General features: G+C 35.7%; 1 protein-coding gene across 1 annotated transcript in view; it reads right to left on the reverse strand.

Annotated features, from left to right (window-relative positions):
• LOC146004724 (DNA repair and recombination protein RAD54B-like) overlaps positions 1 to 18936 on the reverse strand; it is a 70357-nt gene that overhangs the window by 51185 nt on the left and 236 nt on the right. The window contains exons 2-8 of the mRNA XM_083143680.1: positions 12534 to 12673; positions 10909 to 11170; positions 10150 to 10249; positions 9395 to 9490; positions 5169 to 5360; positions 3039 to 3241; positions 338 to 485 (exon numbers count right to left, since the gene is read on the reverse strand). Coding sequence (XP_082999806.1) covers positions 338 to 485; positions 3039 to 3241; positions 5169 to 5360; positions 9395 to 9490; positions 10150 to 10249; positions 10909 to 11170; positions 12534 to 12639 — 1107 coding nt within the window. The 5' untranslated portion in view covers positions 12640 to 12673. The remainder of the gene's footprint in view (positions 1 to 337; positions 486 to 3038; positions 3242 to 5168; positions 5361 to 9394; positions 9491 to 10149; positions 10250 to 10908; positions 11171 to 12533; positions 12674 to 18936) is intronic.

Here is an 18936-nt window from a genome sequence, read left to right on the forward strand (position 1 = left end):
TACAAATAAAACAATTTTGCAGAAAAAAAGTGAGTACTATTTTTCTCCGTATTCATGAATTTTCTGTTCTGATATGAAAGTGCAAAAGTTGCACGAAGAGACTGGACTGAATAGCTTGTTCAACTTCTTGCTCGAAAGTTTACTTTTAACGACTGTTATAGTTTTACTTGTGGCATTTTGAAGTCATATTTCCACGCCCGTCTTCAGATTTGATACGTATTTATACAGTCCATTTCATTCAGTTTATTCTGTTGCTTTTTTGTCACTTTTGGCTAATTGTGGGAATGTGATAAGTTGAGATGACTGAAGGGTCATATTCTAATCGTGCACCTTATACCTGGTCGACAGTGAAGACATTTATCCGTTCTCTCCCAAGCCACCGCTGAAACTCTTGCTCCCAATTGGCTACAAGGCTGCTGGGTGTGACGGTGAGCACACGGTGGATCACAGGCTTGCTTCCATAAGGTCCTTTCTTCAGCAACGTCCTATTCAAAAAGGAAGAAACAATTATACAATCACTAAGGTGCATAGAACATTTATATCAATGTTTTCGTTGTGAATTTCAAGCTGCAGAAATATGGATTACCTCTATAGCATTATTTGAAGTGTAATTTCTATCAATACAAAATTTGAGACTTGTCCTCTATTTATTGACCTTTCAGACAGTACTGCAACTAGTTATATTTAGTTATTGACCCTCCTAGACCCAAACAGACTGTACATTGTGAATGGTAGCAGAGAATTTCAGTATTAATATCTTTTGTATCATTTTTCTGAGCATTTCTTTCATAGAAGACCATCACCAACCATTGAATTAGGAATAATATGACCCCCGAAGGGGATTTCCCCATTTAATCCAATACAGGTGCCCGTATTGACACACAATTTATTCCAGTAACACAAAAAATATTATTATTTTATTCTCTTCCTATTTTCACCAGGTCTCATGATTCGTCGTTGAATGTGATTTTTTTTTGTGATAAAGTTTATCTTGTAAGAGATACTGCTTTTATTTTTGCTGGCTAGGTTATGCAATGGCTTTCTCTCTAAAAATAACAATGATAATTTATCTTTACACATGGCATTTTAGTTCTGATGACAATTGCTATTTCTGATGTTTTTACCACCTGGTCAAAGTAATGGCTTCCTTTTTCTGTTACAAACAAGCGAATGTCTCTTGTATTGTATTTTGTCTATTTTCCAACCAATAAACATCCGCAGCTTACTCTTGGCATTATGACGATTTATGCTAATTGCTGTACACATCACCTACTCTTGTCAGCACTAACGAAACAATAACTATAATAAAGACTTACATGAGGATGGATAAAAACCATTTTTGATGATTCTTTAAATTATTTTTTTTTAAGAAAACATGCTTAAAATTGATTGATGGTTTTTAACACCATGCATACAGATATGTCTCTTTTTTTCTACACAGAAAGGCTTTTTTTTAGTGAAGGCCCTGTAAAATATCTGAAGAGTTTCATTAAAGCAAATAGAAAATTACTTTTGCCTATGAAAATTATTCAATTTTAAATCAAGAAAAATTTAAGTGCGTTTACATTTTGCATTTTGTTTCCTATGAGCTTCATCCATCAGTACATATTTAATGTTTATTAAGCTCTAAGAAAGGAAAACAAACGAAACAAAATATGACTATGAGATTAATGTACTTTCACTAAAAGTGAATCTGACATACAAAATGCTCATGTACTTTATTCAATAAATTATTTCTTTTAAGTGATTTGAATTTTAAAAAATCACCTGATTTAAATGAATCCACCTTGACTTGCATTATAATCCTGGAACCAAGAAGTTCAGGAAGAAAGTTCATTTGGTGTCTGGTTACATGAAGTTATACTGTTCTCCTAGCATGCATGGGGACTAACTATAGTAATGGTTTATATTTCCAAAATATTCTTAAGTACACAAGTTACAATATTCTCAGAAGAAATACAGTAGAGTCTCGTTTATCCGACCTTCGCTTATCCGACATACCACCGGGAAAAAAAATATCTATCGGCAACAAGTAATGCAAGTTGCGAGCATGAGTGTAGTCCCCCGACTCTACTGCGTGGCGCATCCATCTACACTATGACTCAATTGCAATTAAATACATCGAACAAGAAGAAGCTACAGGAATCGACATAATGATGCTGCAAAGTGGCGAGACTTGGCAGCGAAGAAACGACAATCGTCAGGAAAGCAGGCTACGATCAAAAATTTATTTCAATCATCACAGGACTGAACTTTTGAAGTACTGTACGTACGTACTGTGTTTAACTTCAAACAATTCTGTAACTGTAAATTCATATTTCCAGTTAATTTTCTCTGTATTGTTGTAAAACATGATTACTGTATTAGGTTCGTAGTGTATAAAATTATAACATTAGTTTGACATCTAATAGGCTTTTTCTTAACACCTCCCTATTATCAAACATTTCTGGTTATTCAACGTTCTGCCGGCCCATTAAGCGAAACTCTACTGTACTGCAGAAAAGCACAAATAATGTTCAAGGTACCTAACTACTAGGAGTAGGGGTGAGCTGATACTAATGTTAGAGTGCAGGAATCTTGCATGTTGCAAAAATGCTGACCAAACTATTGAAAAATGGATCTTGGATTAAATGATAGTTATTTTGACATTCACATGTAATTTTGTGAGTATTTTAAAGCTAAGCATTACTATATTGAAGTGGTATAATTGCAACTGAATAATTCTTCTTCTTTGTATTCTTGTTATATCGAGCGTTGCCTTTCTGCCACTTGTGACTATTTGCGAAGATAAGGATGAGCGATGGAATAGATGAAGTTCACTCACAAAGAACACCATTGTCCTGTCAGGGACTTGAACCCAGGGACTTTCATGGTCAGATCAAAAACTGGCCACCTAATGCACTTGGCCATTGAGCCAGACAATCAATATTTAAGAAGAACTTTCAATTGTTATAATGTTCAAGCATTTGTAACGCCATTGGTTCAAAGTGTTATCGGCTCAGCCCTAACCTACAGACACACTGAGTTGAAGACCGTACCACAGAAGGGCTATGCACTGAAGGGTTTTCCCGAGGCCCATCTCGTCCGCTAGAATGGCCCCGTGCTTCCCAAGCTGCCGCATTCCCATCATGCATTCATACAGGAAGATGACTCCCTCCCTCTGATGAGGCCTCAGCCTGTCGGCTACGTGGGGGTCCACGGAAACGTCCGACACGGGAAGATATGATGTGTTGTATTGCCACTGAAAAGTAGGAAAATACAATTCCATTATAATAATGTCTGTACCTCATTATACACATTATTCACTTTAAAATGTTTGGTTTCAGTGTTCCTTGTACATACAGGAAATCATTTTATTATAATTAATTAAAAATAAAAAGTTTTACAAGAACAAAAGTTAATGGCAACCAGTTAATTGTTTTACGTTACCACCAAAAAAAATAATTTTTGTGCCTGTAAAAACTATAGTTATAATACAAAAATGTTACATTATGCAAAAAAAAAAAAAGTACTTTCAAGAACCCAGCATAAAAAGTAGTCATTCTTGATGTCATTTATGAGTTGAACCAATTTTTACATTTATACACAGGCGAGTTAGAAGACGAGGATAGTCATATCTTCATAGAAAAACGGTAGAGTTAATACAGGGTGAATATTGGTATACTAACATAGGTTTATGTGCCATTGTCTAGGGAACCTTGAAAGCTTGCCTATGCATTCTTGAAATTCAGAGGACCGTGTTCCATACCTAAGCAAAATTTGACGTAACAGGTGTATGGCAAGGCTCAACGAAGACACAAAATGTTTTGTTTTGGAATACCATGACATTACTCCACCAAGTCAGCCTTCAAAGTACAGTAACTTTGCTCAAACTTATTAGCTAGCATTTGCATTAAAAACCAAAAGGTAATGCCTAGGGCTTGGAAGTTGAAGACTTATAAATTCCCAAAAAAAGACCTAAAAATAACAAAAAAGGACCTAAAAACAGAAAAAGTATGTATAAATGTGATCCAAATTAATTAATAACTTCAGTTCTAATTACATATTTAATGAATATGCTCGGCACCTCCTTATCTGACTTGAGATCTTTTCAGGTGTGCGCTGCCTGGTCGTATACACCGTGCTGAAAGCTTCAAAACAAGATAAAGTTGCTACTTACACCTTCCAGACAAGTTACGGTTAAAGGACCTTGTACCGTACCTGCTTCAGTCGTCCAAAAATGTTTTTCTCTCGTTTCAGGGATGGTTCAAATATATTTCTTTCTTACAGAAAGGATGTTTAAGAGGTGATGAACTGATGATGATTCGAATTGAGAATGGGCAGTAAAAACGTAGTCGAAAGAAGATGAAGTTGCATAAAAAAGCGGTTAAGACCTAAATATAGGCTAAAAAAGGACCAATAAGCCGAAAAAGGCAAAATAAAACCCACCTCTTTCTGGCCTACAATGACCCAAAATGAACATATATTATGTTGGGCCTCGTCTTTGGACACTAGGGAAAAAAAGGACTTTTCCTCAACTTCCGAGCCCTAGTAATGACTTTCCAGTGAAGTGATAGATAATTTCTCCAGTCGTCCCATTACTTAAGGAGAAAGTCTAGCAACATTCTGAATCAAGAAATTATTTGCTTTACACACACAATAAAATTACCAGGCAGGAGGGATGGAATTTTTTCCCACTAAAATTGCTAATTTGGAGTACAACTTCATTTAATTATGGACAGAGAACACTGGGCATACATTTTACCTGTCAGTTCTACTCTACACCACAGCTTCCTGGTCAGATTCAGATATTCAATTTCTAAGTCAGCTCACATGATGAGTAAAATGTCTTCTAGACACAACAGTAGCCAATACTGAAATCAAGAAGTTCTGAGTTCAATTCCAGGTGGAGGCACATTGAACAGTTGTTCAAATCCATTTAAAATTTCAAGTTCTAATTGGTCTATCTTAACAAAAAGTGAGCTTGAAACAAACTTTACGATGAGTGATTATAAATAAAATAAATTCGAAGAGGAACACAGATGTACAGTTTAGAGGCTAACCAGGGTTGGAATTAGAGTGAAGAGCATATGCGGAAGCAGGAAGACAGTGACAACTTTTATGTAGCTCTAGGACCAAATTTATTACAGTGCAATGCATATTATCTTCTAAAAGGGAAGAATTCATACCTGATGTTCATGACTTGGCCGAGGCATTACTAAAGGATTAGAATTGCCCAACTTAAAAATGGTTTTCTTCGGTGCTTTTAAAATGGACGGAAATTTTAACTCTTGCTTTTTCTTTGGTTTCAGAACATCTGCTACAGGGGCATTCTCCTTGAGCTCAGCCTTCGGTACAGGACCTGTAATTTCGTCCAATACCTGAACAAGAAAAACACTAAGTAAGAAAAATTTTGTCTATGTTCTTCTTAACCACATTTTGTAATGCAAAATAATCTAAGTTATTTTTAATAATAATTTTAAAAAAATAGTCATCCTCTCCTGTATACATTTTACCTTCCAACCTGTTAAAACAAAATGTTGCAATATTTTCGCACATTGGAAGTTTGCCCAAGCTACTAAACAATAATATACTCAAAGCCCCCAACTCCATTTAGAAATTAGCACAATTTACATAGTTCTCCCTTAAGAAATAACGTGATAATTCCACCTGGATTTGATTTACTTACAGTTTTGAACAAAGAGTTCAAATATTTATCAAGTTTGCTGTAGATGTAGCACATTAATTGGTAATCTATACTATGGGTTGATACAGTATGTAACATTGTTATTCGTACACATAGAATTTCTGAGGAAAAAATGTCATATCTACTAGTAAATATAATAATTTTCGTATGTACCTGGAAATTAATGTTAATGAAGGTTTCACCAACAAATGTCAATAAAAATGTATGTTCAAAGTGTATAAACAGAGCATATAATTTGTGTGAAAAGATAAAAACATGCTGTTTCATGCAACACGGTTATTCGTACAGGCAGGAGTTTCAATCTTCCTTGCAAACAGTGCCATCGCTAGGGGCATGCATATTTCGTTTTTGATGAAAAAACGAAATTTGAAAAAACACATTGTAGTGTTAATTTTTCATGTTTTTGAAAGGTGTGAGGTGCATTTTGTGACCATATTTTTTCACGAAATAATGCGAAATGAACTGCAAAAAGCGAAATTAACTCTTAAACACGAAATTCAGGGTTTATTCACCGATGCAACACCTTCCAAGAGGTCTGAATTATCCTGAGAGTTATGCAATTCCCGGAAAATTGATTAATTCTGCTGTTAATATTGGAGAAGCAAAAATTGACTCCTTTACACAGAAATAAACTTAATACTGTGATAACTACATAACTGTGCTATTAGAAGTGAAATGTTAATTCTGTGGAATAAGTGTAGTTTTTAAATCAAATTTAGGATTATTTTCACAATTTTAAAACCAATGTGTCTTTTTATATACCACTTTTCATCCATTTTTTCACCGCTATAACACCGATATTTTATTTTATTTACCGCTTTTGAACCCGAAATTGACCCAGTTTTTGTACCGAAATTTTGCCTTTTTATTTACCAAAAATATGTGCCTCTAGCCATCGCTATTCAGGCGATTTCGTGCAGTTTGTAACTTTGTAACAAGTTTGAACATGCAGGCAGGCTCCCCGTCAAGCGGAATGCTGGCGTAGGTATTGTTGTAGGCCTATCGTCTATCTATCAGCATGTTCGAAATGGGCAAGGTGAAGGAACTTAGTTCCGATCTGAAGGATGTTATAAATTTGGGCCTTAGAGCTTATTCGTTAAGAAAAATTGGACAAACAGTCCAGTCCAGTCCAAAAATTGGACAAGATGATGTCCGATCAAACTGTCCGACGTGCCTTGTGGAAGCATGGATATCATGGCAGAATACCACGAAAGAGGCCGTATGTAAGTAAGGTGAATCGCAGGAATAGACTTTCATTCGCGAAAGAGCACATCCACAAGGACCAGGAATTTTGGGATAGTGTCATATGGTCAGACGAGTCCAAGATTAATATCTACGGGTCAGATGGGATAAATAGGATCTGGAGAAAATCAAATAAAGACAATGATCACATGAACACAGTTCCAACAGTTAAACACGGTGGTGGGTCATTAATGATTTGGGGCTGTATGTCATCCAAAGGTGTTGGTACCAGTTTATTGATGGTATCATGGATGCATATGTCTATTTGGACATATTAAAGAACAATGTAAAGCAGAGTGCCCAAAAAATGGACATGCCGCCTATCTACAGATTCCAACAAGACAATGACAGTAAGCATAAGGCATGAGTAAACATGAATTGGCTAATATGGAATGTGCCCAAACTACTACAAACACCAGCTCGAAGTCCAGACTTAAATCCCATTGAGCATTTATGGGCAATTTTGATGAGGCGAGTCCATAAAGCAGGCGTCAAGTCCAAACAAAAGTTGAAAACTGTTGTGCAAGCCGAGTGGAATAAAATAAGCTCTGAAACATGTCGGAAACTGGTTAATTCTATGAAAAACAGGTGTCAAGCAGTAATTAAAGCCAAAGGATACGCATCAAAGTATTAGAACTGTCAGTCAATTCGCTCTGAATATACTTTTTTCTTTTATATTATTAAGTGTACGAATAGAAAAGTTGTACAAAAAATGGCATGTTTCTCTTTCAGTTTCATTTAATTTATTCTTGTCATTGGTTATACAGAATTTAGTTGAGATTTTATGTTCCTAATGATATTAGTTATTGAATTGTAATGAAACAATTTCAAAAGAGTGTATTTCCTTTCAGATATTACAGCATTTTCTTTGAAAATCCATGTGTATGAATAAGAATGTTACATACATGTTACATACTGTATAACTGCAGCTACTGTATAATTATGATAAACACTTTTGCCACAAAATTATAGAAAATAGTGCATTTTGCACAATTTCCAGGATATTTATGCTCCACACCAGAAAATTGATTGAATTGCTTTATTTTACTTCGCTTCTTGTGCCACTTTTGGCTAATTTGTGAAAATGACGAAGAGTGAAGATATGATGAAAAAATTGATGAATGGATACTCACAAACATCCATGCCCAGGCCAGGACCCCTGGCATCGTAGCACGATGTGCTAACACTCTGCCATGGGGGCCGGCTCCAGAGGAGAAAATTGAAATTAAATTTAAAATTATGGGTGTGTCAGCACTAAGGCTATTTTGCACCCGTCACATTATACGGGGTCAAGCCCCTTACCGTTACAAATATCAACTCTAACGTTGCGTAAATAAAATCTTAAATTATTCTGATTTAGGTTAGAAGCTGAGGCTGTAAAGGGGCACTCAACACCAAGACAAAACATAGGACAACACATACAAAATTATAGTGCCAGTCGCCAGAGCCTCGTTAGTCTGCACAAAGAAGTCCAGGGTGTACTAATTGGGAAGTCACCCCTCCAGACAAAAATAGTACTGACAAACAGTACAAATACATGGTTTTTGGGCCATCCTTAATATTTACTTCTCTGTCTTCAGCTATATTCAATCAGTGCATACCGGGGCACATTTTAAAACATTATTTCATGAAACATCCTGTATTTCAAGCCTTGGTTCTTTCCTTACCTGTACATGCTTGCACCTAAGTTTCACATTCACATATTTTGTATTGTTCCTGCAGTTTTCCATTTTCAAAAGTTAAAAAAAGAAGTAAAGGACTTGCATTTAGATTTAAAAATGAAGATCAAAGCTTTGAAAATGAGATTTATTGACAACAGTTGGCTATGTCATTGAATTGAGAGAGAAACAACAAATATTTCCAAAACTGCGATGCAACACTTGTCTGAGGGTCAAAAAGCTGTCAAGCTGCTTTTCATTGGATGACGTGTCCCCAGTGCAAGTGCCGTCTCCGCTGTTCTTTGGCTTGCAGTGCCAACATCCATGCCAGAGTGGTTAGCACAGCACACTATGTTCCCAAGTTCGAAAACCATTCTTTGTATGTCCCTTCATCAACTTTATGATATAATCACTCATCCTCATCTTCACAATTAGTCACAACTGGCAGAGAAATGAAGTGAAATAAATAAAATTAATCAATCAATCTGGCTTTCAAGACCATCCATTATTTATATGATGCTGGGTCATACTGACTCCAGGACCTCTCGGCAAGAGAGTTAATCCTTACACCTCAGGTATCATCCCATTATTCATTATCCAAAATTAAGTGATTGTAATTCGACAGGTACGTAAAGGTAATAACACAAGTAATTTCTAAGAACTTTCAAAAAAATATTCCTCAACATATATGCAAAATATCTTTATTCAATTTAATGTGTATTATACATGAACAGAAGTGCTATATTGCTTTTCGCATTATAAAAATATATAATATACTACAATGAACTTAAGTTAGCACCTCCCCCACCTCAACTTCCTTCCCTCCGACAACAAGACGGCTGCCTTCTTCCACCGTGGAGGCCTTCAGGCTGTTGGATCGTCCTATTTCCTTCCCGTCAACATCCTGGAAACAAATGTACATTAAGCAACAGCTCCTGTCAAGGACAAGTCCAACAACAACAACAAAAGTAGCCAATGGAAATGCAATCCAAAAATCAGTAAAATCACCAATAATTTTACCTATCATTTATTTATAAGTATCTTATAATTTAGTGCAATATTCTGCCATTTTGTAATGTACGCAAACCGACAACCTCCATACCCTACTTTTCTTAAAAGTAAATTTCTAATATGCAACTTCTTTTTTCATTGCAGTCACATATTAACACACATTTATTAAAGTGAAAGAACCAGGAGGTTCTTCAAGGACCAGTTGGAACTTTATATCGGATTGGTAGAATATTGGTTATCAGTATCAGTAAATTTTATTTTGGTACTTTGTCGTTACCAGTCCATCCCTACAAAACACATTATCTATGCAGTGTAGAAGCTGAATCTCTACATAGGAAAGTAATCTCTTTTTAAGTGATTTAGTTACTCGACATAACAGAAAGATTAAATGCATGGATTTCTCCTCAAAATGCAGTTCAAAGTGAGTTAGAATTTGTTAAAATTATATATAAAAAAAAGAACAGAATACTTGTAACCTCTCGACTGAATGCTCGTCAAGAGTTACCATAAAACTGCAGTCACGTCAAAATTACACAGTCACAGAAGCCTCACCTTCAAAATAATTACACGCTGGGAGACTTCAATCGTGCCATCCCCCTCCCACTTCTTGTGCTTCCTGCTGGACAATTTGGCCCACACAACACTGAACAATCTGCAAATATAAAGTTTAAAAATTAAACTTTCATAACAATTGACGTCAAGTATGGAAATGAAATCTAATTAAGAATCAAAGCATAAATACTAGTTGCGTGCAGAAACAAAGCATCAGAACTGGCCTACGTACGCACATATCACAAACTAATGTACTAAATCCTTATTTTGAAAGATGCCTTTATCTTTCTCGACGTACATTTGTGTCCAGTGAGTACAAATGTAGTCTTGTCTTGGTATTGTATGTTTGCTATTTTGATGACTAATCTTCGATGATGATAAATGATGATTAGATGAAATTGATGAAGGGACACTCATGCCCAGGCTGGGACTTGAATCCAGAAATTTCGATGATGAGTGAAGTCAACCACTTAAAGAACTCGGCCAGCTAGTGTTAACTTGGAACAGTTTTGGGAAACTGAAGAGAAATCTCACGAAAAGAGTAAAGGCTTCTTTCAGAATAAGCTTTTGTGTTTTATTCTGTAGTAATTGTGCAGGAATTTCATCTTATTCAAAACACCTAACCTACTTTTATTACTAATTAATTAGTGATGTTCATACGGTAAACTATAGTCTTCCATAAAAAAAAAAAAAAGGAACATTCCCTTTGCAACACATCCACAAATGAGAGATGGCCGAGAGAAGGAGTGCCAACCGTACCTTTTGTCGGGTGAATTCCTTTCCAACAAGGGCTGCAATGCAGGCACCTCCGCATCCTGCAATCCGCCAGAGTAAGGCTTTTGTCCACCTGATGATTTCTTTGCAATTGGGAGTCGCGTATTCTCTACTAAGTCCTCCTGTATTGCATGCTCAGTCGTTGGATCCTCCAGTCTCTTCGGAACATCTTCCAAGAGACCTAGGATGCTGGCCGTGTCCCGTGTTGCATTAGGAATGCTAACCATGGGCGCACCTCTTGCAGAATCTGCATATTAAATGTAATAAAAATACTTTTTATAACAACAATATGTTTAATACAACATCAAGGCAATACTTAGTTTAAGCCACAGTTTAATTTTTACTCAGTATTAAATATATTGAAAAAGCGGTACTAACTGTGGTGAATTTTTTCATTTACTAAATGTATCCACACAAAATGTTTTTCTTAGGAGCTGTGAACACAATGCAAGACTGTATAGAGGAAAAAGTCTAAATATGGGCCCCCTTTTTATTTTGTCATTTTCAGAGGAAAAAAATGAAAATATCAAGCACCTGCCTGTAAAATGCATATCTATGAAATATATACTTATATGTAATAGCATGCTAAAGTATAGAAGGTCTCCATTTCTTTTAAAAAAAAAATTCCAAAGAATTGTAAAATGATGTACTTCAAAATTGTGGTTTAAATATGGGCTACTAGTGGCAATATCACAAAAAGCAATTAAAATTTTAAAAAACAGTCATTTATTGCTAAAACATTATAAAATTCATATTTATGAATAATCTGTTGTTTTGAAAATCACGCAGAATGGGAAAAATCGAAATTAAGAAAAACATCCAAATATTTGTTGGAAATGTGATCTGAGCATTAGACCTCATGTCATAGCCCATATTTAGACCATCGTGCTATTTTTCTTCAATTTATTTTTGCTCCCTGGGGTACATATTTCACGAACAAATCATGGCATTATAAAAGCCCACATTTGTTTTATGTACTGCTAATATCGTAACCTATACAAAGCAGATGAGAATTCAGAAAACACTGAGTTAAAACATACTTGCAAAAAGTTTTCGGAGGTCGTAATTCTATAACAGCATCCAAGGCCGAAACTAACCACCACTTTCTCTTGCGAATTGGCGCCACAACCTTTGTCCTTGATAGATAACCAGTGCTGCCAGGCTGCAGCACCCACGAGCGCTGATAACTCCAAAAACCCATATTTAAACCTTCGCCCATATTTAGACCTTCTCCTCTACTTGTTACTAGAGCCAGGGTCGATTCATCACTGGTTGAATGGCATCAGTCAAGATAAGCATTGTCAATATTTTTACCAAATATTTCTGTAGATACTCTGATTGATCACACAGATCTGCCATTTTTGTTACTTTTTATGAATATTACGAATTAGTTCCTGCATGCAGATTTTGTAAAGTAAATATCTTATATCACAGAACATTAACATTTTATATTAGTACTTTATCTGAAATATCTTTATTTTTAAGACCATTTCATGGACTTGAAAGATCCACAATAACACAAACAAACTACCAAAGCAAAGACAATACAGTAGCTGATCAAATTTCATTAATGAACAAACATAATAAAAATACTTGTATGGTACACTTACCATTTGAGTAATCACTTTTAGTATGGACATCATCATCCAATTTAGGTTTTTTGGTTACACAAGGACAAGCAAAATATTTTCTAGAAGGAGCCGCAGACCTTCTCATTTCTCTGTTGTCAAATGCACAGCCAGAAGATGAGCTGCAAAAGAAGGGAGAAGGTTTATCAAAAACTTGTTCTGAGAAGATACACAGTGTATGCAATTCTTATCAATTGAAAATAACAAACTCAGAACATAATTGTGTGGGATTTTTGTTTTTGGGCATTAAATAATGGTGTATACATGTACATGAAGCAGTACGATGTACTACATTTTCACACAAAGTGTGTCTCAAAGTTATTGGCATTTACGGAAGAAATGGAAAGTACTTCAATGCAGGACAATTTTTGAAATATTATATAAATTTTTAAGCATTTATTGATTGATTTGGTGTTTTAATTCCACATTATGCACAGAATGGCTAATCGGGACTGGACCTTCAGTTTAAAGTAGAGTTGGAAGTGGTAAAAAAAAAAAAAAGTTTTTTTTCTGTGCCTTTTTGGGCTTTTTTTCACAAAAGTGTCTGAAATCAAAGAAAATGCAGGAGTTGACAGTATTTTTCCTGTTCCATGGTTTTCGTTTATCTCCTTACAGTAAAGTAGACAGCCATTTCTAAATATAAAATACAATTTACAATATAAAATTTGTAGTTAGACATAAACAGTGTTTTCAAGAAAGTTGGCTTTTTTGAATGGGCGGTTCTTTTCGAGTGTTATCTTCATATTTCGGTAGACTTATTAAATATATCTATGTAGTATAAACATATTTGCATAACTAGAGTAGTTTTGTATGTGTTTTTAATGGAACCTAATAGTATGATATGATTCTCAATGTTTGAATTTGTTATACGAATATGTACATGAAGCAAAAAAGAAAGTACTGCTATATCTTTTGAAATTCTAGTATCAAATCTCTTTACATTAAATTTTGTGTTCAGTAAAATCTATGTATTTGTATTCTGGCTTTCCAGTACATCATGTTTAATTTGGTTAAATGGCCGCTAATCCTGTGCACGGAACAACTAGTGATGTATTTTGGCTGTTTGTTGCAGCGGTTCTCAACCTTTGTGAAACCACAGCCAGTACATTTATTTCTTACAAGTCAATGTCCTGATCCCAACAATTTCACTTATAAATACATCTCTGATCTTTAAAGTTTATATGGAAATTAATATGCACCCTTTATTAATATTAATATATCAAATATGGTATAATCATAGTTCAATTATGTATAGACTTGCTGTCAAATATAAAATTAGATTTAAATTAGTCGTCAACCCCTGGTTGCAACGGACCTTTGCAGACCGGCGGTTGAAAAGCACTGGCACTAAAACTGAAGCAAATAATAAAACAAATGGCCAAAAACAAAATCTATTTAAGAAATCTGGACTGCACCTACAGTTTGAAATGAGATCTGAAGCATTCTGCCTCCACTGAGGATTGAACCTCAGACCCATTCTTATTACAAGGCAACAGCATTGCTTTATGTAACTCCTGAGGACCATTCATGATTATGAAAGGAACCTTCTATCAAAACGCCAGATTTTTTCCGACAATACTTGCTATTTGTTTTCTGTAATTTACAGGCTAAATTAAATCTTAATCTCTGATGAAGTAACTAACAATCTAGTTAAGTATAGAGAACATTCAGACCGAAGCAACACATTGCAGTGGAGGTGTAACATGGAAGTGACAAGCGATATGAGCCCCTTCAGTCTATAAACAAGCATTCACCACATGCACAAACAAGACCGAGGCGACACGATGTGTGCCACTGAAGGAGCTTTCAGACTGAAGCCACAGATGACAAGCGACACAGTCTCCTTCAGTATAAAGCAAAGCATTCACCGTGCATGCAAGATCAACAGACTGAAGCGGCACGATGCACACCATTGAGAAAACAGTACAGTCTGAGCAACATGCAAGTGACATGTTCAGCTCGTTGTTGCACTTTGGTTCAAAGGGTTAAACGGATTACTGAAGGTCTGCTTCAGTGAAACGTGTCACTTGTTGCTTCGGTCTGAAAGTTCCCTGAGAAAACTGTACAAGTGACAAAGAGACACTTGTAGCTTATGTTGCTTCGGTTCGAAAGATTGCATTTACTTCTAAGGGTTGGTTTCCAAGAGCCACGTGTCTCTTCCATCTGAAAGCTCCGTTAAACAGGATATATACACACATTCACGTAATATGTATACTTCTGCATATGTGTTGTGAACAGTAAAGATTTTTAATTGTCCCGAAACATCGAATATTTTGATATTAACATTTGTTTCATATATTATGACATCAACTTTTGAATTGAGACACAAACATGTAAAAGCTTGTTTTAAGTCCATTTCGTGGTCAGATGTGCTCATCAGGACTACATGTTCAGTTTTAACCCCAGCTTACCCCTGCCGTACAAGAAACTTACATACCGGGAGGGTGACTCACAGACCCTAACCTTATATAATAATTACAAAAATTACTATATTAATAAAAAATAATAACCAATTATTATATGTCTCACATAGGCTATATTTTATCATTCACTAAAACTCACAAAATCCATAATAATTTTTATTAATGATTCCTAGTTTGCAGAAGTGTATTTGTTTATTAAATATAATAATTACAATCATTACCAACCAATTATATGCTGTCACTGGCATGAGTGTCTCGGATGAGACACATTCAAAATGGCGCCTTATATGCCCAGTGGCGTACACAAGGGGGGGGTTACCGGGTTTAAACCCCCCCCTTGAGCTTTTGAAATATTATGGAAAATGCTGCAGAAAAAAAATTAAAAATGGCTAATTTATCAGTCAAAGATCTGCGACAGTAATAATAATAATAATTTGAATTATTATTCCCATGCAGAATGAAGAAAAACACAACATTCCAAACACAATCTAAGCGGCAGCAAAGTTCAATTTTGCAATTTTTTTTGCAAAAAGTCGCGCAGTGACTCTCGTGAGAATTGTGAAAATTCCTTGCTTCGTCGCAGTGTGCCGACCTTATTGCAAAAGTTCTTCCAGGTACTGATTTCACATTCCCTTGTGAACTCTCAACTGATGCTGAGTCTACATCCACATCATTAAATAATGTTGAAGAAGTGCTTTGTGAATCACCTAGAAGTGATAAATGTGTTGGAATGTCTATAAACTTACTTTTCAACGAAAATATAGACTCAGTGGAATTTAGCAACATGTATTCTCGCGCTTCATCATCATCCTGGGCGAGTTCCATAGGTAAAGGTAATGTAAATTCCCCCGTGCATATAGCACCGTGCCATGAAGGCACACGTAGTGGTGTGGTGGGCCCCAAAGATTCTCGATCTCGAACTATTTTGCAGATGATGTGATCAGCACCATTCTCCGGCAGCCTTCATCCGCCAGGGTTGCTCTCAGGTACCCATTGCTATGAGGCTGGGTGCGGAGATAAGGCTGGATAAATTCCAACCAATTCTGGGAATCGAACCCGGAATATCCCACGAAGTTGTCAGACTAAACCAGCGTGGCCCCTTGAATGAGTTTCATATTTCGATTATTTCAATAAATTTAATATATTTGCTTTTTTTATGGATTTTCTTCACACTTAAAATGTCTGACTTATCACATACAAATAACCGTTGACTAGACAATTATTTTGTAACAAAGAAACAAAAGAAATGTAATTTTGTTCTATTTGTTTCATAATAGCAGCTGCATTAGTAGTAATTATTATTAGTAATTAAACTAATTAATTAATTAATTATGAGAAGTATTACTTTATTATTATTATTAATTAAAGTATAATAAAACAATGGTAATGTGAATTTGTGGAAAGTTTTCGAAATAACACCCCCCTTGATGAAATCCTGCGTACGCTACTGTATATGCCCAACAATTGCAGATTGCCTCCTAATTACATTACATTTATATTTTTATGAACAAAAGTAATAACGAAATATTGGGAACATCCTAGGAAAGAAAATAGAGGTGGTGGGCCTGCAAGGCAAACTCCCTGCTTTTCTAGGGTTAAAATTGTATCTTAACCAGTATGCAATATCTGTCTCTTGGCTTTTACATGATGTCATTCTTTTTTAGCTAATTGTAAAATATGCCACTACAAACCTGTAAACTCATAACAGTAACTTCCAGTGAAATAGATTAGCTGTAATTGGTAAAAAAGCCAAAATTTCCGTTTTTTCCCCAAAAAAGCTGGCTTATCGAAAAAAAAAGGTTCATTCAAAAAAGCCGGCTTTTTTGTAACTCTAGTGTATAGTAAAATCCGAACCACTATGTGCTCCACCAGGTATCGAACCCGGGACACCTTGATTACAAGGCAATGACACTACCACTGCACCATCGGGGAAGCCTTTAAGCTTTTATTGTGTACTATTTTCAATTAAAGGGGAACTGAACTAGACAAAGTCTTTAAATGCAGTTATTAAAGTGTTTAGTGTCAGCAGTTGCAATCTTATGCTCAGTCTACTCAAACTGGTGAATCAATTTTCAATTTTGCCTTGGAATACAGTGATATTTTGTGCATTTTAAACCCAGCAAGGAAAATAAATTCATTGTCATGATCAACCTGGAGAGATATAAATGAAAGTAACATTCTATACTATAATGTAAAATGTTTGTTCATGATCAAAGTAGTTTTTGTGTCCCAAATAGCTTCTAAATGTATCCTTATGCAAGCACTGTTCTCTTATATGCAACGATGGTTAAATATATCAATATAGCAAGCCCCAGGTTTGGTCTCCCCTCTACCATAAATACTGTACATATTTTAACCTAGCCCACTCCTACAGCCAACAGAGTCCTTTGCCTACCAAAACTTAATTGACAGCATGTTCTAGAGAGAAAAAAAAATTCACAATACGCTCGGACATAATTTACTTCATCGAAGATTATTCGTTCGAGTTCCAGCCTGAGCATGAGTGCATGTTCCTTCATCTTTTATCCTCATCATTGCGATTAGTGTATCAAGGAAGAACGGTGTAAACATATATTTCACTGGCCTCAAATTTCTCTTTCGGTGAACCATATTTTCTTCCCGTCTATTGTAAAGTATCCACCCAATTGTCGTAGAGGTCATTTCGAATTTTCCTTCTTGGTTTGATTATTTGAAAACTCCTTTGATAGCATCCCAACGGATTTCTTCATATTTACTCAAGAAACTACTTACCGAAATGAGCTTCTGTAGCATTTAGAAGTTCTTGTTGGTATTTTCTTTCATAGAGAAAAAAACGATGTTGTCCATATATGCTAAATTGAATGAAAGGAGTGCTAACCTAACAGCCCTAACCTAACCTCTTCCCCGTGATGGTTCGTGGGGCTATTGTCAATGTTTTTTGGGGCTACCCGTGGATGGTTTTTGGGGCTAACGTCAATGTTTTTTTGGGGATAACGTCAATAATTTAATAATTGCTCTTTGTCAAAAATTGAACTTTTTTCGTGAAAAAAGCAAAATAGCACCTTGAAGAATCTTTCGCAATGCAGAATAGGTAAGTACGAATGTTAAAAATGACTAAATAAACGAGTGAGGTGTTGGGACGCTATCAAAGTTTTACCGATTATTCTATAGACTATAAATCTGAGTTACCGCAAATGGATATAGTTTGTCATTCCTCACATTTAATTTGGCATTTGTCAACAAGGTTGATATTTCACAAAACTACTGTGGAAAAAAAACAGATTTCTACAACTAGCACTTTCACATTCAATTCCTTCCTTCCTTCTTCCTCGTGTTCCTATCGTGCCATTGCGATTTTGGACATATGTACTGTAAGAATGTATCCGTCACAGATAACATCCTGAGCGACATCAACCTCTTCCTCCTATTTATAGAAATAAATAGGCAATTGTTAACACTAACACCACAAATGGCCGCCCCACACCGAAGCGTGGTTGTTTGTGAATGTCCATTCATCAATTTCATCAATCATCCCCATCTTCGCAAATTAGCCAAGAGACACAAAACGCGAAGTAAAATAAACTAAATCAATCAATCAAACCATAGAGGATCCATATTATATGTATTGATGGATCGGAAATGGTAAATGTCTGTTATATCGGAGACACATTTCTTCATTTTTACAGAACAAACTACTTACGGAAATGAGTTTCTGTAGTATTTTGAAAGTTCGTTACCTAAACTTGCCGGAAATGATTCATGGGGCTATCGTGAATGGTTTTTGGGGCTATCCGTCAATGGTTTGTGATGACATAATGAACACGAAAGTAGATATTTTTCGGTTAAGAAGGATGAAACACTACATACCCATTCCAAATCGACAAAACACAAGTACGACGTGCGATGATCCACAGCTGTGCGTGCCATATTGTATGTTCCGCAAAGGAAGAAAGGACCCAAAAGAATTATTCGTAATATGAAAA

This window comes from Lepisma saccharinum, chromosome 22 (genome assembly GCF_977018435.1).
Source record: "Lepisma saccharinum chromosome 22, izLepSacc3.1, whole genome shotgun sequence".
Lineage (NCBI taxonomy): Eukaryota > Metazoa > Arthropoda > Insecta > Zygentoma > Lepismatidae > Lepisma > Lepisma saccharinum.